Below are 23,707 nucleotides of genomic sequence, written 5' to 3'. Positions count from 1 at the left end.
TTCTGGCAATCTGTTTGTTTTTTCTTCATAATTACCTGTGTGATGCTGCTCCAGTAGAGTCAGAGGTGATTCATTAAAGACGGTTAACATAGCTAAAAGAAAACTGTGATCTTTTGTGAAGCTGTTACTGTCTGACCTTCAGTCACCTCAGAATCTGTCACACGACACACACAGAGTCTGAATGTGAAATAAAACTTTTATTTTTAAGTGAAAACAAACGACAGCGAAAGCACGATTTTTCTCGACGGGGTTCCCGTCTCCTCCTCCTCCTCCTCTTCCTCCGACAGCAGCGGTGGCTGGAGAAGGCTCAGTTGTAGGTCATGTATCTGGGGGTGGCGCTGAACTTGGCGTAGGACTTGATGACCTTGTTGACGGCCTCCAGGAAGTCCTTCTCCGTGGCGATCTTCCTGCGGGCCCGGATGGCAAACATGCCGGCCTCTGTGCACACGCTGCGGATCTCGGCGCCTGGCAGGGAGCAGCAACAGGGGGGAGGGGGTCAAAAAAATTTGTTCACAGCACCTATGGCTGTAGCAACACAGTTTAAAATTGTGACAGAACTATTTTGATTTGGGGAGATGGTTTTGCTGAAACGCAGCATTTTAAACAGTGAAAATATTTGACAGATTAAAGACTTAATTGATACACAACAGTGCACCCTTGTGGTCACAGATCAGAACAAGAATTGGCCAATAAATCTAAATACTCGGCCAAATCAAGAACAATGTGAGCCTGAATTTAAGGTCCAGTGTGTACATTTTTTCAAGGAAGCCTGGTGTTTAGGGAAGCCTGCCTGACAGCACGTTTCCAAATTAGTCCACTGTCCGATGGACTTCCTTAAGAAATGGTGGTGCAAGATGGCAGCTAACTAGGAGCAAGACCCTTATTGCTCTATGTATATTCTTATATACATGAAATTTTTTTAAAATTAGAAATTGTAAATCAAGCCAAATTTGACTTGAAGGGTTAAGGTTAAGGTTAAGGTTAAGGCGAAGGTGCTGACAGTTATGTGGGCAGATGACTGAGACTGAATGGTGTCTTACCAGTGCTGTTGGGGCAGAGGCGAGCCAGCAGCTCAAAGCGGATGTCTCTCTCCACGCTCATGGAGCGGGCGTGGATCTTAAAGATGTGTGTGCGACCCTGAGACAAACAGAGTTTGGAGAAGAAGAAAAAAAAAAAACATAAACAAGGGATGCTGTAGTTTATATGGTATGACACCGTGAGTTTAGCCGAAACAGCGGTTCCTAGACGCTCACCTCCAGGTCCGGCAGGCTGAACTCGATCTTCCTGTCCAGACGGCCGGGTCTCATGAGGGCCGGGTCCAGGGTGTCCGGTCTGTTGGTGGCCATCAGCACCTTGATGTTGCCACGCGGGTCGAAGCCGTCCAGCTGGTTGATGAGCTCCAACATCGTCCTCTGAACCTCGTTGTCTCCGCCGGCGCCGTCGTCGAAACGGGCACCTTGGGTCAGGTCAAAGGTTACAGTTAGCGCTCAAAGGTAGCGGGAAAAATAAATACATGAATACATTAAAAAAAGAAAGAAAAACAAAAGCAGGCACGGCTCCATGAGGACTGAAAATGTTCCATTTAAATGTGTATTTCGATCTAGAAATTGGTAAGTGACTGACAGATTGCTTGAAACTAATATGTAAAAAACAAATGGAAAGAAACTAAATCAGCTTTTCTCAACTGGTGTCACTGCTGCTGTTTTGATTGGTTCCTCAGCTTCATGGGCAGTTTCCCTTTTTTAAAAGGGATTTTAAAATATATATATTTATAGAAAGATTGTTGGGTATTTATTTTGCCCGACACACAATTCAATCATTTCAATAATTTATTTACTAAACATTATAAAAAGTGGGCAAGTGTTTTTATTTTTTTCGAATGACTTTGTGACTTCATGATATAAAGAAAAAAAATTGTGGGTTCTGAAACACCACCCCTTGAGAACGACTGATCTAAATCATTATCAATATGCCCAATATGACTGCTAAAACTTTGCTCCTCCTGCCCATACAACATTCAATATGCCCTTTAAAATGACACCATGGCAGTTTGAATGGCCGGAGCCTTTAAAATATATTACAAGCTTCCTCATAACTTTGGGCCTTTGAGTCTGATTTATACTTTACTGATTTATTCATTTTCCCCTTCCACTACCGTGCCAAGAGCACTGACAGCGAGATGAGTGAGGACGGCCTTACCTCCAATAGCATCAATTTCATCAAAGAAGATCAGACAAGCCTTCTTGGTCCTGGCCATCTCGAAGAGCTCACGCACCATCCTGGCTCCCTGCACACAAACGGGACGTTTTCCATTATTTCAGGATTCACAACAATTCTCTCTGTATTTTACTTTCTTTTTTAATTTTTAATTTCAACCTCCTGTTTTTTCTTCTTCTGAGACTCACCTCTCCGACGTACTTCTGCACCAGCTCGGAGCCGATCACCCTGATGAAGCACGCGTCTGTTCTGTTGGCCACGGCACGTGCACAGAGGGTCTTCCCAGTGCCCGGTGGTCCAAACAGCAGCACGCCCTTCGGGGGCTCGATGCCCAGATTGACAAACCTCTCGGGCTGGAGGACAGAAGACAATATTGCTCACTTAAAATCAAACTCAAACTCATGTTATGACATATTATGGCTTTGAACTTGTCTATTCCAATTAAATATACTGTAGCCGCAACCATCACTTCCTGTTTCCAGTGGACGGGACTTTTGTCGATCTAAGAGGCTTGTAGGATTTTCTTTGAACACTCACGTGCAGCAGGGGGGTCTCCACAACTTCCCTCAGCTTCTCAATCTGCTCTTTGCATCCACCAACGTCACTGTAGGTGACGTCAGGCTTCTCCTCGACCTACGGCACGACAACACTTGAGAGTTATTCCTTCTATGGAAACATGGCCAAAAACGAGCACGAGAATGACACCATGTGACTTCTGAAATTCCTAAAAGGCGTTCTTATGACTGCAGGGGGTATACCTGCATCATGGTGACTGTTGGGTCAATCTTGGGAGGCAGAGGGATGTGGATCTGGTACTTGTTTCTGTCAACACTACATGCAGACAAGAAGGTCACAGAAGACACTCAAGTTTTACTAGATTTCATCTCAACTGATGCCAAATGTGACTTTAAATTGGGAAAAATTAGGAGGTGGATATAAAACCACTGCCTCACCCGACTCTCATGCCCTCCTCAATGTCAGTGGGGGCAACCTGATCACTCAGGTCCACCACAAACTTGGCAAACTGTTTGACATTGATGATGTATTTGGGGTCTTCAGAGTCAGCGTTGATGATCTTTGTGCATCTGTTGGAACGATGGATAGAAGACGAAACTTGCTGAATGTGTCGACCGTGTTGGAAAATGCATGTCCTTCGAGTTGATTTACTTTCTTATTCTGCCAGGAGTTGTATACTGGCCAAAATCACAGAAATGGTAAAACTCTGATGCCAAAATTTGCTTTACCTTGCTACCTGCAGAGGCTGTTCACTCTGCAGAGTCTGTTTGTCGGCAGCCAGATCCCAGAGAGCTGGTGGCGCCAGACCTGTGTCGGACTCCTTGATGCCTTTAAGTACAAATGCACAACCCAGCATCCAGTCAGTACTACAGTGGCAAAACCTATTTTTAATACAATGGATGGACTACGTAAACCAGAAACCAGAATTTCTAAATGAAATTAATTTGTGGTGTTATCATTTACCTGTAAGTTCGTTGATCTTTTTGAGCAGCTGCTGGATGTCATCTTCCACCTGTTTAATCTGTCTGGAGTACGTGCTCTGACCCTACAGATGAATAATAATAATAATAGTAAAAAGAATAATAATAATAATAATAATAATAATAATAATAATTAAAAATGTGATTAAGAGTACAATGCGTTTGAAACAGGTCTGTCCTTACATATGTTTTCAGCAAGGCGATGTCTCCCTCATCCAGAGCTGCGGATGAAAACATCAATGAGTCAGCAGACCAACAGTGTCAACGGGCCTCAATAAGTAAAAGTCCAACCGATTAATCAATCTTATGTTGATTACATTTCCCCTTTAGCAACTGTTTTCATTGTACATAAGTTAAATACTAGCTAACAGAAAAGCTATTACAGCCAGCAAATATTTTTGGTCAACGCGAACAGTTGATGCTAGCCGTGTAGCTAATGGCGTTCCTTGAAAGACATGTCCTCAGCTTAAAATGTAGTTTCACTCGATGTTTATTACCTCTGATAGGAGCATCCTCTTTATCTTCTTCCTTAGTTTTCCTTTGATCATCTCCTAAATAGTCTGGCATTTTTTTATCTGGTTATTTACTATTTCTCGCAGAGGACGGCACTCTTCGCGACAATCAAACTATAGCATTACACAGCGGCTTTGAGCTTCCGGTATAAGACGTCACTTACCGGAAACAAGAGGCCGGAATCATTTAAGAGATGTACCTTTGAACATCTTTACATGTTAACTTAAAAAATATAGTATTTTTCCCCAATTAAGTGTCTTTATGATACATAGAAAAGATATTGGACGTTATTAAAATATTCTAAATCCAGAAATATTTTTTTTCCATGAAGTAGGAAGGAGGGGCAGGTCCGGAACTATTATTCATAACACGGGGGGTTTAGTTTTTGGGTTGGCATTTAGAAAGGGAGGCCCATGTGGTGTGGTAATGAGCGGGCCACAATCTTTAGCACTTTAGAGAACTGTCACTTGAACGATTTCGCCCACTGAATGTTTGTATAACCCACGCGACGATGTTGTTAGAAGCATTAGAGGGTGAAGAAACGGTTGCCTTCGCAACCGTAGCAGGTAAGCGCTTGAACGGGTAAAAGTCGGTAGCTAGCTAAGCTCCCAGTTTTGTATTTGAACTGATGTACTCGTTAGCATGTAAGCTAAAAGACCTAGCAGTTATAGACTAAGCATGTCAGCCTAATTTAGAACTCGTTTGTGAGTCACATTGTAATATTTTTGGATTTATTCTTTGTCAGACTTGCACAGTGTAAACCAGGCGCTGAGCACTCTGCTTATTATTAAATACTTCTTGACATTAGTAGAACCCTTGCTTGTTGGCAGCCCTTGGCAGTCTGCATGCTTTATTCAAGGCACACAATCCTCACAACCTTTTGCCTTTACAGGTGATATCAAATAAGTGATTTTTTTCTAAGAGGAATGATTAAAGATTCCCTGGACCATTCAGTCACCTGTATGATTGCACCTTTAAACTTAAAATTTCAAGTTCTATGCAAATGCGTGCAATTTTTTCAAAGGTAGGGGTCAACATGAAGAAATTGAAATCTTTCCCCACTTCTCTGAAAAAGAAAAATGGTCAATTTGCATATAGGTATTTTTTTAAAACACTGTTACAGGTCTTAAGATGAGTAGAAACACTGTGTGCAAAAATATGTGAAAACCCTTTGGGCTTTTGCTGCTCCTGCAACCCCAAACCGTACGCTGATGGTACAGGAACATTTTTAACAAATGATTCTTTGGATCCTCTTTAAGCTCTACATACTCCCTCAGCCCATCTTTGTGAGTTTATGGCCACTATTTCTTAGCATCATTTCCATTGGTGGCTCCCTCCTAACTGGGTACTGTGAGTCCGTCTGATTTGCCAAATGTATTTCACATGGTAGTCTAACCGCTCTCGTCCTTGTGGCAGCCTCGGTGAAGGTGACGGTCGAGCCCGTGGGCCGCTGGTTTGAGGCCTACATCAGGAGGAGGAACAGAACCACATCGGCGTCCTTTGTGGAGCTGGTGGACGAGGAGGAGTCTTCGGAGGAATCGGAAGATGAGGAGTTTCAGATTGTGGAGGACCCGATGGTCCGAACACTTGACCCCAAAGACTGGAAGGTAACGGTTCTGAATCAGGCACTTGGCTTCATTTTTTATATATGCAGTCACTAATAATTAGTCATAGAAGTGACTAACTCAACTCATTATGCCAGTCATAGGCTACACGTGTGGTACAAGTGATGGGCTACACACCCAACATACTCTATAATGACTTATTCTAGTTTTTTATTCTAGCATTTTTTTTGGGAACATATCTTTATGGTCATTGTAATATCATCACAAATGATAACGTTTCATTTTTGAGTCCCTTCACGCCCACCAAGCCTCGAACAAAACCCCCAGCACAGTCTGTCTCAGGAGTATAGTAGCATTCAAGGATTCAAGGAAACTTTATTTGTCATAGTACAAAATTAGGACTCAGGTCCCAGATCAATTAAAAATAAATAAAAACTAAGTACAGCATGTTGAAAAGAAATATATAGATATAAAATAGAAAAGGAAGTATAAAAAGTAGCATTCATAAATGCAGAAAAATAAAAAGATAAAAATACCATTACAAAGTTCTGAAAAATAATCATAAAAAAACACAATAGCACACACACGTGTATTGAACCATGCATTTTGACAGTAGTGTGTCACCTGTCCGACAGAATCAAGATCACTATGCTGTCCTCGGCCTCGCCAACCTGAGGTACAAAGCCACTCAGAGGCAGATCAAAGCTGCCCGTAAGTAGCCGCCTCTCGCACCCTCGCCGCCCGCTTCTCCCGTCCGTCTCTTGCTCGCAACTCCTCAAACCTGCTCCGCTGCTCCCAAACAGACAAGGCCATCGTGCTGAAGCATCACCCCGACAAGAGGAGGGCCGCCGGGGAGCAGATCGTCGAGGGAGGCAACGACTACTTCACCTGTATTACTAAAGGTAGCTCACCGCACGCAGCGGCGCTGTTCCCGGATGACCCCTGAACGCATCGTTTAGTGTGTGTGTGTGTGTGTGTGTGTGTGTGTGTGTGGTCTCGTCTAGCTATGGAAATCCTGTCGGACCCGATGAAGAGGAGGGCCTTCGACAGCGTGGACCCCACTTTCGACAACACGGTGCCTTCAAAGAGCGAAGGGAAGGAGAACTTCTTCAAGGGGTTTGCCCCTGTTTTCGAGAGGAACGGCAGGTGGTCCACCAAGAAGCACGTGCCCAGCTTCGGCAACATGGAGTCGTCGTTTGAAGACGTCGACAACTTTTACTCTTTTTGGTGAGTGGAGTTGCCGTCTGTCATTGCTGCGCCAGAAACAGACGCTGAATGAATAAAGTGTTTGTTTTGTACAACAAAGGTACAACTTTGATTCGTGGAGGGAATTCTCCTACTTGGATGAAGAGGAAAAAGAGAAGGCTGAATGGTAAGATCACACTGGGCGAGAAGAGAATTGAATTGAATAAACTTTATCGATCGCCGAGGGGGAAATTGGTGTTATTACAGCAGCAACAGGGGCACAAGACAGAAACGGTATCAATGTTGTGTGTGCCAATAGCAGCAACGCCATCAACAATAAACATCACGGTAAATAAGAGGAAGAAGACCTTTATTGGTCCCACGGTGGGGAAATTTGCATAATAACAACTACAGTGCAAAGGATGGAGAATTGTATTAACTAAAGATGTAGACAAAAATAAAATATCTGTAGGTATAAACAGAAAAATAAATTGTGAACATTTGAATTTACTTGTGCTTCAAACTCGGCTATAAATAGGTCTGTATTGCAAATAAGATGAAGATAAAAACCTAATAAATAAGATAAAATCCTATGTGCAATTTCAAGTGCAAGGGTTGCGTGCCGTTAGTTGCACTGTTGATCAGTCTGATGGCTGTGGAAGCTCTCTGTTCTCCTGGGCAGTGTGAGTCTCTGGCTGCAGCTGCTCCCCCTCAGCCACAGCCTCAGCCGGCTCAGCTGGGTTGTCCGGGATGCTGCTTTTTTTTTTTTTTATCTTGAAGTATCGACCACAGCAAAAGCAGTTGTGGGTCCAGCATCTGACCAGTGTGTGTTCAATCGGTCTCCGCAGTCGTGACGAGAGGAGGTGGATCGAAAAGCAGAACCGGGCCTCGAGAGCTCAGAGGAAGAAGGAGGAGATGAACAGGATACGAACGCTAGTCGGTACGCACCCCCAGTCCGGCGCACGCTGCGGGACGACGCAAGCGACGCGCCAGTTGACACAGTTTTCCACCCGCTTGTGCTTTTGCAGACACGGCTTACGGCTGCGACCCAAGAATAAAGAAATTCAAAGACGAAGAAAAAGCCCGAAAGGAGTCTGAGAAGAAGGCCAAAGCCGATGCCAAGAAGAGGGGACAGGAGGAGAAGGAGAAAGTGAGCGTCCTTTAATCTTTTTCTTTGATCGTCGTGTGCTATGACAAACTTCCTGCACACAAAGAAACCAGTGGCCTGCACACTTCCAGCATGGTAACTCTTGTGAGCCGTTTTCCAGGCAATTTTGTTTCTCGCACACTAAAAATTGCTCTCCAGTCGGACATTTCTGTGCATATTTTTGTTTGATATCGTTTAAATGAAAAGGCAGAAAAATATTTTAGCAGCTCTAACAGGTTTCTGATTGCTGTTTTAACACATTCTGCTAACAGCCAAGGGTATTGGTCCACTGTTGGTAGAATTTGTCCCACCTGGGAGAAGATAGTGGGTAAAATCCAACAGGTACAAGGTTTCTACAAGGGGATAACTGCTGCGTCTGTTGGAAAACTGAATTCAGCTGAAATAAGACGCACATTGCAGAGCAGCCACACAACACTGCGCGCTTCCCATTGTTTTCAAATTCCGTTTGCTTTTCCTGCAGGCCCGGCAGGCGGAGCTGGAAGCTGCTCGCTTGCTGAAGGAGAAGGAGGAGGAGGAGGCCAAGCAGGTGGCGCAGCAGGCCAAGAAGGAGAAGGAGATCCAGAAGAAGGCCATCAAGAAGGAGCGGCAGAAACTCAGGACCTCCTGCAAGGTTCCGTCCCCCCCACCAGGCGCCCTTGTTGCAGAGTTCCACCCTTCGAACTGTTTTAACTCGCGACGATTTGTTCCCCCATGATAGACCTGGAACTACTTTGCGGACAACGAAGCCGACAGCGTGAAGATGATGGAGGAGGTGGAGAAGCTCTGCGACCGGCTGGAGCTCACCAGGTAAAGTCCAATCAAAATCTCCAGTGACGTGCGGTCCGGGCGGGCAGAACCTCAGCTGCCATCGTGGCAAAAATAAAAATATAGAATGAATAGCTCGAAGAATTGGTTACATCAAATGATTTGAACTATAAAATTATTTTTCATTTAACTTCAACAATTTGGACTGTTTTTTTCCTTTAATCTCTGAATTTTACAATCTTACAACGGCAGTGTAAGAATGAAGAGGTGCTGGGTGAGGCAGGCAGTTCTCTTGCCTCCAGGTAGGGGGCAGTCATGCGGCGTGAGCAGTTGCCAGTGTTGCATTGGACTCAATGGAAGTAACATTTTAATCTTGTGAGTTCTGCATTGTGGGCGACAGCCTGGACGAGTCGCCAGCTCATCGCAGGGCCACATAGAGACAAACAACCATTCACTTTCACATACACACCGACGCACAATTTAGAGTTTCAAATTCACCTCACATGCATGTTATTGGAGTGTGCAAGGAAGCTGGAGAACCCATGGAGTAGTCATGCAGACACAGGGAGAACATGCCAACTCCACACCTCCACGACCTTCTTGCTGTGAGCCGGCAGCGCTAACCCCTGTTGGGATCACGTTATGTAAAGCTGAGTGTGAGCCAGCCGTGAGCCTCACTGCACGTCACCGATCGCAGCTGATGTCCGTAGTTGTAAAATGGCGTCCAACGTCCCGTGTCCTTCTCCAGCCTGCAGTCTCTGAACGAACTCCTGGCCTCGGCCTCCAAAGACGTCGGCAAGACGGCCGTGGACAAGCAGGTGAGGAAGGGAGAAGAAAAGGAGCATTTCATACGGTTCCACAAGAGGTTCTGAACCCCTCCCCCGCCCGGCCGCAGGTGCAGGAGGTGAACGCCCAGCTGCAGAAGGAGAAGGACGCGGAGATCCAGGCCCGGCAGGCGGCCCGTGGCGGCGAGCAGGCCAGCGGAGGAGGAGGAGGAGGAGGAGGCGGCGGCGGCGGCGGCGGGAAGGGCTGGAACGAGGACGACCTGCAGCTGCTCATCAAAGCCGTCAACCTGTTTCCCGCTGGAACCAACGCCAGGTAGGAGCTGGCGTTGGTAGAATACAAGTATTTGCATTACAGTACTCGGTGATACTGAGTACTTGATAAGGCACATTATAGAATTACTTTGATTTTATTTCTTTTTTATTTCTTTTAAATTTTTCCACAGATGTTCTGTCATTTGAACAGCATTTCTCAGCATGTTTTTCTAGGACATGGGGTGACTGTCACAAGTTTCACTGCAATACAAACACAAATTGAACTAAATTCTTATATGCATACATATACAACTGGTATCGGTGTTGTGGTATCGTCACCTATTTTTGGAGTAGTCAACTCAAGTATCGGTTCTGATATCCGACACTGGTATCGGTGCGTCCCTAATTACGCCCATAGAAACTGATGTCTGCACATCTACTGACCTTGAACACTGTTCAAGAGAGGACAGTGACTTGAGAGCATAATTGTGTATTAGCAACTATTCTTTTGCTGTGACAAAGGGGTGTGTCATTGATCACGTGTTGAAATTGCTTTAAATGTTCGAGTGGAACTCTTCTTTCAAGAACCACTGAGGAAAAATCAAGCAAATGTTTCAGATTTGAGCACTTTTTTTTTTTTTTACAGAACACAAAGTTATGCGTTTATGTGCTGAAAATGTTTTCGGACTCCTTTAAAATTTAACTGAAACCCAGTTTGGTTGCATCGGAGGCTCACAAACAAATGGAAATTATTTTGTATTTTATTCTTAATGATACAAACGTAAATAGTCAGTTCTTGTAGTTCTTGTTGAAACATCCAGTTCTGAGCTGGATAGAACAGTGCACGTGCAGCATGTGGGCCACATGTCGGCGTTGTTGGTGACTTGGAGAGTCCTTGTTAGCACAGTACAGTACATCACAAATGCACAAGATGTCCAAAAACTTAAATTCACCACCGTATATAGCTGTTTATATTCTTTTAAACTGGTCCAGTCTTTCTGCACTGGGTTTAACCGGTTTGCTTTTTTATTTTTTAGTAACGCAGTGTAATTTCTTTCTCGTTTTTTTTTTTTAGATGGGAAGTTATTGCCAACTATATGAACCAACACTCCACCTCTGGAATTAGAAGGAATGCGAAAGATGTCATCAACAAAGCCAAGAACCTGCAAAGACTAGGTGAGACACAACGGGGCCTCAGCTCAGCCCTGCTTCATTCACTCTGTCGTCGTGCTTTAAACAAACAAAAGTTGCTTTGGGCGGATTGATGAGCCACCAGTTTTGTCATTGTCGCAGATCCTGTGCAGAAGGATGAGATCAACAGAAAAGCCTTTGAGAAGTTTAAGAAGGAACACAACCAGGTCCCGCCCACTATAGACAACGCAGTGCCCTCGGAGAGATTCGAAGGTGAGTCTGTCCTGACGGAGGAAGGTCTCGCTGGGCGATGCCTCCTGGCGGGCCAAGATTTCTCTAAATGGTCCATTAGCCCATCACGATAAGATATTGTCGATTTGTTTGCTTGTATCAAAAAATCTGTCGCAACACGACTTCAGTTCGGGAGACTGATCAATAAAAGGCGATACCAAATGGCCAGATTACACAAAACAAACAACTTGAATATGATTTGACCATTTTATTCATCTATTCATCATCTATTCCAGGCATATTTTCACCACTTACCAATTTTAAAGTGTCAAATCAGCAGATTCCACCTGCATAACAGCCACTGTATCCAGTATGTGCTGCATTTTGGGATACACATTTTTGTCAGGAAGTTTCGAAGTGAATAATTTAAAGGTTTAGTGTTTAATATTTGGAGATTTTGAAGAAGAAACGGCGACATCAAGTGGTTACAGTTTAGATTGCACCGTCTTTTACCGTCTTTTGCCAGTGACCTACGGTGGCCTGCACACCCAAACCTGGATACCTCGTCCACCTTCTTCTTTGTTGGTTTATTTGAGGATGCATGCGTTCACTCTTAAAACGAAGCGTGCTGTCAGGCAGCCTGATTGCCCACACCAGGCTTCCATACAAAAATGGCTGTGCAAGACGGCAGCTAACTGGGAGCAATTTATTGTTGTTGTCTCTTAGCTTCCGGCGACAGCAACACGGCGTCCTGGACCACAGAAGAACAGAAACTTCTGGAACAGGCTTTGAAGACCTACCCAGTGAGCACTCCAGAGCGCTGGGAGAAGATCGCCGACACCGTCCCGGGACGGAGCAAGAAAGACTGTATGAAGAGGTACAAGGTGAGGCGATACGATACGGTTGGTCGGGTTCATCTTGGGAGCATTTTGAGCCGGCTGTTGCACATTGGTAGAAGAAATCTTCTAAAATTCTCCTGCCCCTGAAACGATGGTAACCACTGTTTCCATGTTTGTGTGACAGGAACTGGTGGAGATGGTTAAGGCCAAGAAAGCTGCACAGGAACAAGTGGCCACCAGGAGTAAAAAATGACAAGAACCACAAAACAAAAAAAATAGTATCTGTCTTATTTTAACATTATTGTGTTGGTCTTTATTTTATAATAAAATATTATAGACTGAAAAAACAACGCTACACGTGACTTAAATACTGTATTGTTTTTTTTTGTATGCTGTACAAGTCGAAGTTTGCTGAAGGGCGACGTGGTGCGAGTCCAGCGTTGAGCTCAGCTTCTCATCCAGAACATTCCACTGCGGATCTGGTTGTATTCTGGCAGCTGTTCAATTGGACCTGGAGATGAAATTGACTGTTAATTTAATGACAATCAATGATAACAGATCATTTCCTTCCTATAGAAAAAACCCCTGAGGTGATAAACTTGTAAAATCAAATGAAGGACTAACGCCACCAAAAGACTTCTTTCCATATAGCTTGAATCTATCTAACGGGTCCTCCTGGATGAATGAGGGATACAAACCTCAGAATTGGGGGAAAGTCACATGACTAGTGCTCACATGATGCCAAGGTGCAATGAAAAACTTGCATCTAATAACGCTAAACATTTTTTTAAAGCAGTTAGATGCAGGTGTGACAGTTGAAAGGAAGCGGGTAGTTCCCCACTCAGAGCCAAGTGTTCACCACTAATCCCACTCTGCTGAGCACCCAGTGCAACTCACCCACTGCTGCGATGGCGGGAGCCTTGTCGAAGATGTATCTGGTGCACACATCCTTGATGGTCTTGGCATCAATAGCCTGAGCCAAGAGGGGAAAGTACAGTAGTGTTTACATTGCCATGCAAGTGTTGAACAGTTCCACTACATGGAACCAATATTATGCTTGTGATTGGTTGGAGTTTTCTGCAGAGACTCCATACATTCATTTATAATAATGGGGCTCAATAGAGAACTTTAAGTGTTATTTAATGACATTAACTACATGGAACACCCATGTTAGGTACCTACAAATCACAAAACTGCAAACATGTCACTCTTCCAAGCCGACGTCACGAATGCACCTTTTCCCAGAAGCATACAACAACGTCCACGAACACAGCATTGTTTTCATTTAAAAACAATTAGGAATTCTACTACAACTGTCATTGACGGGAAATTCTACAAAATTCTACAAAATACCACCCGTTAACACTCTAACTGTTAACTGGTGATATTATCTAAGGCTAAAATTGTAATATATGCAACATTAGAGACGAGCACAAATTCAAATATGTTGGTTTCAAGACAGATTTACTAAAACAAGCATTGAATGAAAAAACCTACAGCTTTTAAATATCAACTACTGGTTTTCTTTCCACATGGTTGGAGGTACTGAGTAGTTGTTTTGCTTACGAGTTAACCTTTTTTTATTTTTTATTTAAAGTCTACATGTTTGTCGACAACTTGACTTAAAATCCTCTTACGTCAATTCTGGCCTCCAGTTCGTGCAGAGGGATCCTGCGACTGTAGCACAGCATCTGCCGGCCAATGTCCTCACATATGGGGGTGGAGCCTGAGAGACAGCGGATAAACCAGCTCTCAGTCAAACGTCCCACGCTTGCACTTGTGTTTGTTTTTTTTCCTCACACCTACCGTCCAGGTGCAGCAGCATGTTGGTCTTGAGCAGGTTCTTGGCCCGCACCACCTCGCCCTCCGTCACACTGGTGCAAAGAGACATCCTGCAGGGGGCGTCGGGAGACAGCGACCATTGTTAAAGACGGCATTCTCAGCTGGTGGAGTCTCAGGACCCGCAATCTTTTCCTTTTTATGAAGTTGCGACCCAAATTTATTCCACGACAATAAAAACGCTGGCCCACTTTTCATCATGTCTTCTAAATTAATATTGAAATGATTCAATTAAATCGTGTGTCCTGTAAAATATAAATATATATATTTATATATATGAACACTAAAATAATACATCCTAGATATCAAGGACATGTTTAAGCACACACACACACACACACACACACACACACACACACACACACACACACACACACACACACACACACACACTTCAGACTTGTAAACCTGCAAGGCACATTTTTGTGTGTGTGTGTGTGTGCTGACCATTCCATCTGCGTGAAGTGCATCATGTCCCTTATGGTTCCGGGCTCACACACCATGTAGAGCCCCCACAGGCCTGTGTCTGTGTAGCAGGTGTTGAAGGACTGGAAGCTGTGGCACAGGTTCCCCTGGCAGGCCATCTGGGCCAGTTTACTGGACAGGTTCTGGAGGGAAGGGGGGGCGAAACGTGAAGGCCAACATCAGCATTTCCTGCTGCGACCACATGGTATGCTAGTGCACTGGAATGTCACCTACAGCTGAGTTGACACAGACTTGTAGAATTATGAACACAGCTGATAATGAACGTGAATATGAAGCGATTGAAGAATGAATTCACTTAATGTCACACTTAAGAATGTAATTGATGATGATTTCAGCTTTCTGTGTGAAATCTAAAGCCCAGCGACACTGAAGCGGCACTCACCACGCCTCCACCAAAGGAGCGGTCCCAGTTTCCAATGAGTGTGTTGGCAACCATGAGGGGGATGGTATCAGGGTGGGACCACCCCACCGCCTCCACCGCGATAGCAATATGGGCCAGAGGCATCTTGTCATCCCGAACGCGAATCTGAAGAAACGGGAAAAATATTCACAGCCGTCGTTTACCGCCGTCCCATATTCTGGCCTGGATTATTTTCTGACATAAGTACATTACTGAAGTGTTGTTGATTTGTTTCTTAAACTTGGGAGAAAGCTTGCAGAACTGATAGCTCTTGCTTCCCAGACAAGGTCAATATGTGGAGTTGTCCTCGGATCTTACCTCACTTCCAGTAAAGCTGCAATGAGGAAGCGCTGGCGCTTCGCCTTTATATCTCTCGGGAAGTTTTCCAAAGTGGTAGCTGGCCAAATCGATGAGCTCATTGTGATTGACCCCTGACCGGAAACCAAACGCCCTTGTCAAGTGATCTTTTTTTTTTTTTTCTATTTTAATTGCTCGGAGCTGATTCATGCTAGCCTAACATTTATGTTCAATGCAACGAATGAAAAAAAAGTAAACAGTTATGATAAAGAGCCATTACCTCCAGCAGCCGCCAGCACTATTCTGGGGCCTTTGTAGTGAGTGGTGATGTACTCCACAAGGTCTCCCCTGTTGATGGTCCTGCATTCAAAAACAGGAAATCGGGTTTTACGAGAACTGTGGTACCTCGTTAATCAAGCTGCGGTCATGCATTTGCACGCTAGTGTTATCCAGAGGTTCACACTTCAACCTTTGACACGGCCGACTGCCTTACTTGATGTTCTCGGTGGGACCCAGGATCGTGCGGCCCAAAGCTGTGGCCTGGTACGCGGTGGCGTGCAGGTAATCGAAGACCACTTCCTGCAGGTTGGTCTCCACTTCCTGCATCTCTCTGAGGATCACCCCTCGCTCCCTCTCGATCTCTGCCTCGCCCAGCATGCTGTTCTGGATGATGTCAGCCAGGATCTCCACAGCTAGAATACAGATGGAAGATTGACAGCTTAATCTGTGGGACTTGAACTCATTTCTTTTAATGTGATAGTAAGTATGTCTGAAAGTGACACGCTCCGTTTTAGGAATCTTTTTACAAAATACATTAAGAACAAAGAAAATCTCTACATACTAGATCATTGATATTTCTTTCTGTTACAAGCAGAGGTGCTGTAATCCTGTCAGGCAGAGGTGCACTTTTTCAGCTTGCGAGCTACATACAAAATGACCAAGTCAAAAAGATCCACCTACTATAAAAGCGGAAGACATGTATGTGTGTGTGTGTATATATGTATATGAGTTCATCTATACACACACACACATATACAGTGCCCTCCAAAAGTATTGGAATGGCAAGGTCAATTCCTTTGTTTTTGTTGTATACTGAAGACGAAATGATGAAAAGATGAACATGAGACGAAATTTCAGAATTCCAGCTTTCATCTCATGGTATTTACATCTCGATGCGTAAAACAACTCAGGACAGAGCACCTTTTCTTTGAACCCACCCACTTTTCAAGTGAGCAAAAGTATTGGAACGGACATTATTTAATGAACTTAAAGTGAATAACATTTAATATTTGGTGGCAGAAGCCTCCCTTGCAATAACTGCATCGAGCCTGCGACCCACTGACTTCACCAGGCTGTTCCAGGCCTTCACTGCAGCCTCTTTCAGTTGTTGTTAGTTTCTGGGGGTTTCTCCCTTCAGTCTCCTCTTCAGGAGGTAAAATGCATGCTCTACTTTAAGGTCCAATGGTTGACTTGGCCAGTCCAAGGCCTTCCACTTTCCCCCCTGACGAAGTCCTTTGTTGTGTTGGCAGTGTGTTTTGGGTCATTGTCTTGTTGCATGATGAATCCTCTTCGATTAGTTTGGATGAACTTTTCTGTAAACTGCCAGACAAAATGGTCTTGTAGACTTCAGAATAAATACATACATGGCTCAACATGTTCCCATGTGCATGCATCCTTATAATTGCCCAGCAAACTCATGCTTTAAAAGTGTTGAGGTTTATGAGTGTCTGCTCTTTTTGTCTTTGTCAGCACGTAGGTTCGGGGTTATTGGCGTGCGTGCGTGCGTGCGTGTGTGTGAGAAACACAGACATTTTGCTAGCTGCTTCTCCCATGATGTGCGATGTGTCTGCGCTGCAGCGCGCTTTGAGACGCCTTTTCCGAGCGAGATGTCTCATGGGCCGACTCGATCGGTTCACGTGAGGATTGCAAGATTGCAAGTTTCCCGTGTATTTAAAACAACAGTGAAACTGTTTAGCCCGTCCCAACTGTGTCTCAAGTATTGCTGTGGGTAAAAAACAAACAAACCTGAATTGTCTCGTCTCATCGCGATCGACCCGAACGACCTTCGCGATCGACCGGTAGATCGCGATCAACGCATTGGGCACTCCTGCTGTAAGGCATTTTTAAAGTGAACTGTCCGTCACTTTCCGCGGGTCTTTACCTCGTGGAAGATCTTTGGAGAAGGCTTTGGCGTAATACACAGTTTGCTCTCTGGATGTGTAGGCATTCAGGTGAGCCCCCATGTTCTCGATCTCCAGCTCCAGATCCAGCTGCGAGCGCTTCCTGGTGCCCTGTCACAAGCACACAGGTGACCAACCCCTTACAAAGTGCGATCATATGAACCGTTTCAGGTTAAGCCAAGAATTACAGGTAGCGTCTCACCTTAAACGCCATGTGTTCCAGGAAGTGTGCAGTGCCATTGTTTCTCTCGTGCTCATAGCGACTGCCAGCATCGATCCAGAGGCCGACCTGGCAGTGGGAAGAAATGAAGATCCACACGCTTTAGGAAAGCACACATCTATACATCCAAACACAAATAATAATAATAATTATAATTATAGTAGCAATAATTATTATAGGTAGCTGTCCCATTTAAAGGCACAAAAGAAGACAGATGTGAGTAGGGTTAGAGTAAACATTATGTTTAAATAATAAAAGAGACAATGTGTGTCTGTGGACTTACTGTGCAAGTACTGAGACCAGAGTCCTCTGAGGCCACTCTCAGTCCGTTTTCCAAAGTGGTCACCTTGGTTTCAGGAACATTAAGAGCCACCTGCTGAGCAGCCTGAGTGGCCAAGAGTCTGTGACGGCCAGCTGTCAGCTGCAGAGGCCAGGAAACAGACACACTCGAGTTTATTTATTCATTCATTCCCATCAAGGGATTGGAAAGGAGGAGGGTGAAGAACTAATGATACCTGCTCCTTTCTTAAAACAATTACCTGCTTACATCACATGAGTTGCCATCATCACAAACAAAGCCAAGAAACAAAACAAAACAAAACCGAAATCCATAAATAGTTATTTCATCACATGCTTTTATACGACTCTCCTATTCTCTGCTTATACATTTCTTAAACTGAAAAATATTTGTACAGCTCTTCTCTTCCATCGTTCATGAATTCCATGTTTTAACACCAACAACAGAAATACACATTTGTTTTAAAGCAGTCCTTAAAATTTGACATTTGAAATATAATTGTCACCTGGCGATACGAAAACAAACCCCTTCAAACTGGAGTTAAACAACCAGTCAGGATGACACATCAATTCTCATGACTTTGACGGCAGCGTGTATTAGTCTACGCCAACTGATGGTAACCATTTCAACCATGTAGGTCCGTCTTTTTTTTTTGTTTTGAACTATTCCGCAGAGGTCGGGTCACTGACATTACTGGCTGAGTTCATCTTCCAAAGCCGAGCAGTTTGTAGCTGGCAGTGAGCCGCTAACAGTGGCCAGGCCGTCGCCAAAAGCTTTGCCCTGTTAACTGACACGGTGACTCTAAACCACTTCCATCGCGAATATGAAGTGCAACTTATCTGCTTACCCTGTGCAGAGAGTTTGTTCTCAGGACGTGTCTCTGGAGAAGGACTCTTCCAGCCAGCGCCAGGCGCTGCATGGATGCCGCCATGATGTTTATGGAGTGTGCAGCTCTCAATGACGCTATAGACAACGTGTGACGCAACTTCCGCCGGGGGTGGCGAAAGAAAGATTTGCATCCGGCGAGGATATGGCATCCCCGCCTCCTCGACCATTAACATTGCGATCAAATGTGGAAGACTATGGTAAATGAGAAGGTCTTTCAAGTCTGACACATCGTGACACATCGTGTCACTGCTCTTGTATACACTTTGTTGGGAACGTTTCCTTATCGTAAGTACACGAAATTGTTATATCCCAAATGTTTGTCGAATTCATTTTGATTTATAAATGTAATAAGTTACTAAAATGTCTGCAAAATTTCTCTCCTGGTCCCAAAAAAATGTGTTTCGTAGCCTATGGTATTAATGTGTTGCAATTTGTTGGTAGATTTATTTTCTCCCCACGTACATTTTTGTTGATTTCAACTTTTACTTTGAAGGTCACGCCGTTTGAGGGCGGAAGTGGGGCTTTAGCATAGCGCGAATTTTCTTTGAGGGGCTCAAGTTTTGTAATTTGGCTGACAGCCTCACCACCACGGCAGTGCACGGTGAGTACAACCATCTAGTACACGACTCAGTGCATGTCAGAGAGTTCACAACTCCATCACACTGGTTAAAAAAACATCCATACTAAACACTTGTGTCATGGGCTACACTGTTTATAACAATGTTTAGCTGCGAAATATAGTTAGCTGCTAATGGCTCAAACCTAGCTGTCGTCACAAGTGATCGACCAACTTTACGTGACGCATTTAAGTGTGCGAGTCTGTCGGCAAGGCACCAATTCTATTGTGTCTCTCTGGCAGGACACAGAGACGTCATGGACGGTGACCTGGAGGACGGAGAGCTCTCGGGCTCAGGCTCCGACACGGAGATGGGAGCGCCCCAAACTCGACCCCAACCTCCTGCATCCTACAGCGGCCAGTCCTTCCAGAGCAGACCAAGGTCGCAGAGCTCCGCCACCGGCTACCGCGTCGCCGCTACCGCGGCCGAGTCCAGCAACAGCGAGTCCGACGACGACGAGGAGGCCGCGACTTGGCGCCGGAAGCGTCAGAAAGTGACCAACGCTTCTCGGCCGCCCGCCTTCGACCACCGCGGAGGGGGGCTTCCGACACCCGGCGGCCGCAAGGTGAACAACATCTGGGGCTCTGTGGTCCAGGAGCAGTGCCAGGACGCCATAGCCGCCGAGCTGGGCGTGTTTGGCATGGAGGGCGAGGTGAGCTTGTCCAGCAGAAATGTGGAGACTTACAACTACGTTCTTGCGCGCAAGATGATGGAGAAGGAGAGGGAGCTGGAGAAGGAGAGGGCAGCAGCAGCAGGAGGAGGAGAAGTGAGCATGCTCGATGCTCAGCTGGAGGAGTACATGAAGAACGGGGGCTCCGAGGAGCGGGCGGGGGGCGACGGGAAGAGGAAGAGGATGGCGAAGGAGAGGTTGGGCCCCAGGGCGGAGATGGACATAAAGGGCAGGTACGAGATCACGGAGCACGACCCCGAGGAGAAGGTGGCGGACGAGATCGCGCACAGGCTGCAGGAGCCCAAGGTGGAGCTGATCGAGCGCATCGTGAGCGTCATCGGGGCGAAGAAAGCCATCGAACTGCTGGGGGAGACGGCCACGCTGGAGGAGGGCGGCGGCGTCTACACGGTGGACGGCAGCAGGCGGCGGACGCCCGGCGGCGTCTACCTCAACCTGCTGAAGAACACGCCGAGCATCAGCAAGGCTCAGGTGAAGAAGATCTTCCTGGATGAGCAGCAGCAGGAGTGCAAGAGCAAGCGGGCGGCGCAGAAGAGGAGGAGGCACCTGCTGGCCAAGAAGATGAAGCAGGCCATCGGCACGCTGGACCTCAAGGAGCACGACGACGTCTCCCGGGAGACCTTCGCCAGCGACACCAACGAGGCCTTGGAGTCCTTGGAGGAGGCGGCGGCGGAGGAGGAGGAGGCCCAGCAGGAAGCTGCTTTGGGTATCGAGGAGACGCCAGTGGTCTACAATTCTGCCGATCTGGAGGTCTTCTGATGACTGGACAGTGGGAGAGTTGATAGAGGACATTTTCTAGATAAAATAGATACAATAAAATATCACTGAATTCAAAACTCTGTCCACAATACATACAGATTTAAACCTGAGTGTCTTGCCTAACATTGTGTTGTTTTGTTTTGTTGTCCTTTGGAGTTTTGTCAAGAATTTGAGGAACTGGTTTCTTACTGGAGTAACAACCATTTATTGACTTTATTTGTGCTAATTTTCATGGCAAGATTAGAAAAATCAAGAATCATTTTGTTTGGTTGTGTGATTGTATATGGAATATAAATAAAGGTGACTCGGGAAAACCACAGGATTTGCTGCGCACTCATGTGCTGGTTTATCTGCTGATTCTTAGTTTCCAGACATTGCATTTCCCACAGAACTCACGTTCCAGCACTTTGCCTCCCTGAAACAAATGGGTCAATAGAAAACACATATTTTAAGTCTCAAAATGATACTACAAGTGACTACAATACAGATTTATTGATTCGGATTCCTTTTGCTTTAGTCATATATCTAAACTGCACACACTCCTAAGATTGATGCAACAATATCTTTAATAAGTGGCAAATTACAGAGCTTTACACAGTAAAGGATATGTCATTGCATTGAAATCCATTATAAAGTGAAACATATGTCTCAAATGAAACAATTGTAATTCACACTGTCTGCAGTTTTCTGCCATTCAAGTTCTCTGGCCTTATCAGCTCCTCAGAAATCCTAGGGACATTTGGTGCTCTGCTGTTTTTTCTTTAAATGTATTTAATTTTCAAGCTGTTTTGGCTGTGTTGAATGACTACTGCTTACATTTGCCAGAGCTAAAGACCTTAAATTGACTTAAAATAGCTACACTTCGCAAAAAATGACTCGTTTGATACCAAAGATGGAAACAATGTCCCAAAAAATTACAAACAGTACATTTTGATATATCTCCACAAAGTGGTGCTGTTTCTCATTCCCCCCTTCTTTCGTTAATCTATTGCATTAATCTATGCGTGTGCGTCATGAATCGCCTCGGGATCATTAAAATATGTAGTGCAGCCTTTAATCAGTCAGGAAAAACGCGAACGATTTGGCCCCAACTTCACAGCGGGGTTGCAGGTAGTGTCAGGAGAGTTGTTGTAGTAGACACATTTGAACACTAGGTGGCGGACGCATTGCGTTTTGTGTGTGTGTGTGTGTGTGTGTGTGTGTGTGTGTGTGTGTGTGTGTGTGTGTGTGTGTGTGTGTGTGTGTGTGTGTGTTAGGAATACTAATATTAAACATTAAAAACAAGTAGTCAGTGTGTGCAAGCAGCCAAATGTGTGGTGATTTATGCTACTCTGTTGGGTTCGCATATTTGTAAATCTGCCTCTGAAGAGAGCCAGTGTCTCACCACTGCACGCCACAGAGACACAAAACTTGGTTGTGTGGTAGAGGGACACGTGTATTTTCTTTGAGGGAAGAGAAAAGATGCAGATCACGCAGCTTTCTGAAGTTGTGTCTAGCAAATTATTTATGTGCTTGGTGTTTTACTTTATGACCACTCGGTGGCAGCAAAGGTTGGGCAATGGTCGTTTATACGGACACACAACTTGTTGATTTACCAAGAGGTCAACGATCTGTCCTTGAGAGAATTTAGAGTTTAGTTTAGTTCTAAACTTAAACCTGAAAGGCTTGAGGTAAATAAAGGCTTCTCTATATACGGACAAAATACAGCCCTTTGATGTAGCAAAACAAAACATAAAAAAGAAAGCAGATACTCTGGCACTGATACTGGCTACTCACAATGGTGATAGAGGATGATTTGTTTTACATGTGTTGACCCCGACACTGGCGATGTGTACAGGATGTACCCTGCCTTCACTGTTTTGGTTGTCGTTTCTTCAGGATGATTTTAGTGATAGCTCCTGAATCCCTGGTTTTAATTTGTCTCATTAGAAAAGAAAAATGTGTGTTTAGTGACTCAGAGCACTGGTAACATTTTGTTAGCTGTGACGTATTTTCTTTCTGATGGGATTTTTGTTATCTGGATTTACAGTTGACAGTGACTTAAATCCTTTTATTTTACATTTTGGTGACCATTTGGTTCATGAAAGGGAGGATGGTTACCGGCTGCAGAAACCTGAATGACAAAAGTAGAACATCTGAAGATTGAAAATGATGATTGCAAGCCTGATTTTCTTTTTCTATTTTCCTTGCTGCTTGGTGATAGTGGAATGTGAGTTAGAGCTCCCTACTTCAAAGGAAAACTTTGATAAAAGCAAAAAACATAATCGACCGAAGAATTAAAAATGTAATAGTAAAGATAAAGAACACAAGAAACATAACAACAAAGCAACACAGCCAGTTCATCGTAAATTTGCTCCCTGAAATCGTGAGATTTGTGTCACTTTGCTCACGGTCAACATAGAAGGGATTCAAAGGTACATCTGTGATGTCTCATTTACGAGGACAACACTGAGCTAGTGCTGTGTTTACAAATCAAAGTTTTCACTGGAGCAAAACGGGGCCCGCTAAACTGATGCCCACCCACTATCCTCGCTAACACAGCTGCATCTGAATCAAAGTTAAAATATACAGTGCGCCAGTGTGCCATGCAAGCAGCTCCAGGGGAGAATGAAAGCCTTTAATGGCAGCGGCGGATTTGTCAGCTCAAGGAAAATGATCATTATCTCCGCTCGTGGCATTCACATGAAAGGCCCCGGCGCTTTGGCAGGAACATGTTTGATAATCCCACCAGTTATGGCGGCTGGTTTTTCGTATTTTGCTGGTGGAGGTGTCTCTTCTGATAAGCCGTCAGTGTGCCGCCACGTAATGACTCCGCGTGGCGATTAGACGAGCCTGAAAACACGCGGTGACTTCGGCTCCCCCCGCAGTTCGGCTCAACTTTGAACTTGTGTGGCCACGAGTTGGGCTTG

At 44.9% G+C, this 23,707-nt stretch overlaps 4 protein-coding genes across 4 annotated transcripts; 2 read left to right on the top strand and 2 right to left on the bottom strand.

Annotated features, from left to right (window-relative positions):
- Positions 1-182: 182 nt before the first annotated feature.
- On the bottom strand, positions 183-4,371 carry psmc2 (proteasome 26S subunit, ATPase 2). Its single transcript, XM_076051440.1, has 12 exons — positions 4,211-4,371; positions 3,897-3,934; positions 3,697-3,778; positions 3,462-3,561; positions 3,171-3,302; positions 2,976-3,048; positions 2,755-2,850; positions 2,406-2,570; positions 2,200-2,287; positions 1,254-1,456; positions 1,041-1,137; positions 183-465 (listed from the first exon to the last, which is right to left on the bottom strand). Exons 1-12 carry the CDS (start codon positions 4,278-4,280, stop codon positions 308-310), a joined length of 1,302 nt encoding a protein of 433 aa, XP_075907555.1. The 5' UTR covers positions 4,281-4,371; the 3' UTR covers positions 183-307.
- A 229-nt stretch (positions 4,372-4,600) lies between these two features.
- On the top strand, positions 4,601-12,488 carry dnajc2 (DnaJ (Hsp40) homolog, subfamily C, member 2). Its single transcript, XM_076051435.1, has 16 exons — positions 4,601-4,792; positions 5,643-5,833; positions 6,427-6,502; positions 6,595-6,693; positions 6,796-7,018; positions 7,098-7,163; positions 7,825-7,916; positions 8,005-8,126; positions 8,605-8,754; positions 8,842-8,930; positions 9,637-9,706; positions 9,784-9,986; positions 11,001-11,101; positions 11,219-11,329; positions 12,014-12,171; positions 12,311-12,488. The coding sequence occupies exons 1-16, from the start codon at positions 4,738-4,740 to the stop codon at positions 12,377-12,379; spliced, it is 1,875 nt and encodes a 624-aa protein (XP_075907550.1). The 5' UTR covers positions 4,601-4,737; the 3' UTR covers positions 12,380-12,488.
- On the bottom strand, positions 12,486-18,826 carry pmpcb (peptidase, mitochondrial processing subunit beta). Its single transcript, XM_076051439.1, has 13 exons — positions 18,694-18,826; positions 17,832-17,969; positions 17,531-17,617; positions 17,310-17,439; positions 15,642-15,840; positions 15,429-15,508; positions 15,170-15,282; positions 14,834-14,977; positions 14,413-14,573; positions 13,933-14,018; positions 13,764-13,852; positions 13,024-13,099; positions 12,486-12,637 (listed from the first exon to the last, which is right to left on the bottom strand). The coding sequence occupies exons 1-13, from the start codon at positions 18,775-18,777 to the stop codon at positions 12,573-12,575; spliced, it is 1,452 nt and encodes a 483-aa protein (XP_075907554.1). The 5' UTR covers positions 18,778-18,826; the 3' UTR covers positions 12,486-12,572.
- A 178-nt stretch (positions 18,827-19,004) lies between these two features.
- phax (phosphorylated adaptor for RNA export) lies at positions 19,005-21,120 on the top strand. The gene is made up of 3 exons (XM_076051441.1): positions 19,005-19,019; positions 19,228-19,335; positions 19,594-21,120. The coding sequence occupies exon 3, from the start codon at positions 19,608-19,610 to the stop codon at positions 20,796-20,798; it is 1,191 nt and encodes a 396-aa protein (XP_075907556.1). The 5' UTR covers positions 19,005-19,019; positions 19,228-19,335; positions 19,594-19,607; the 3' UTR covers positions 20,799-21,120.
- Positions 21,121-23,707: the final 2,587 nt, after the last annotated feature.

Source organism: Nelusetta ayraudi, unplaced genomic scaffold, assembly GCF_046127955.1.
Source record: "Nelusetta ayraudi isolate G7.1 ecotype Tasmania unplaced genomic scaffold, CSIRO-AGI_Nayr_v1 ptg000135l, whole genome shotgun sequence".
NCBI classification, from domain to species: Eukaryota; Metazoa; Chordata; class Actinopteri; order Tetraodontiformes; family Monacanthidae; genus Nelusetta; species Nelusetta ayraudi.
Note: the sequence above shows the minus strand (reverse complement) of the source record. Positions and strands in the feature narration are given on the sequence as shown.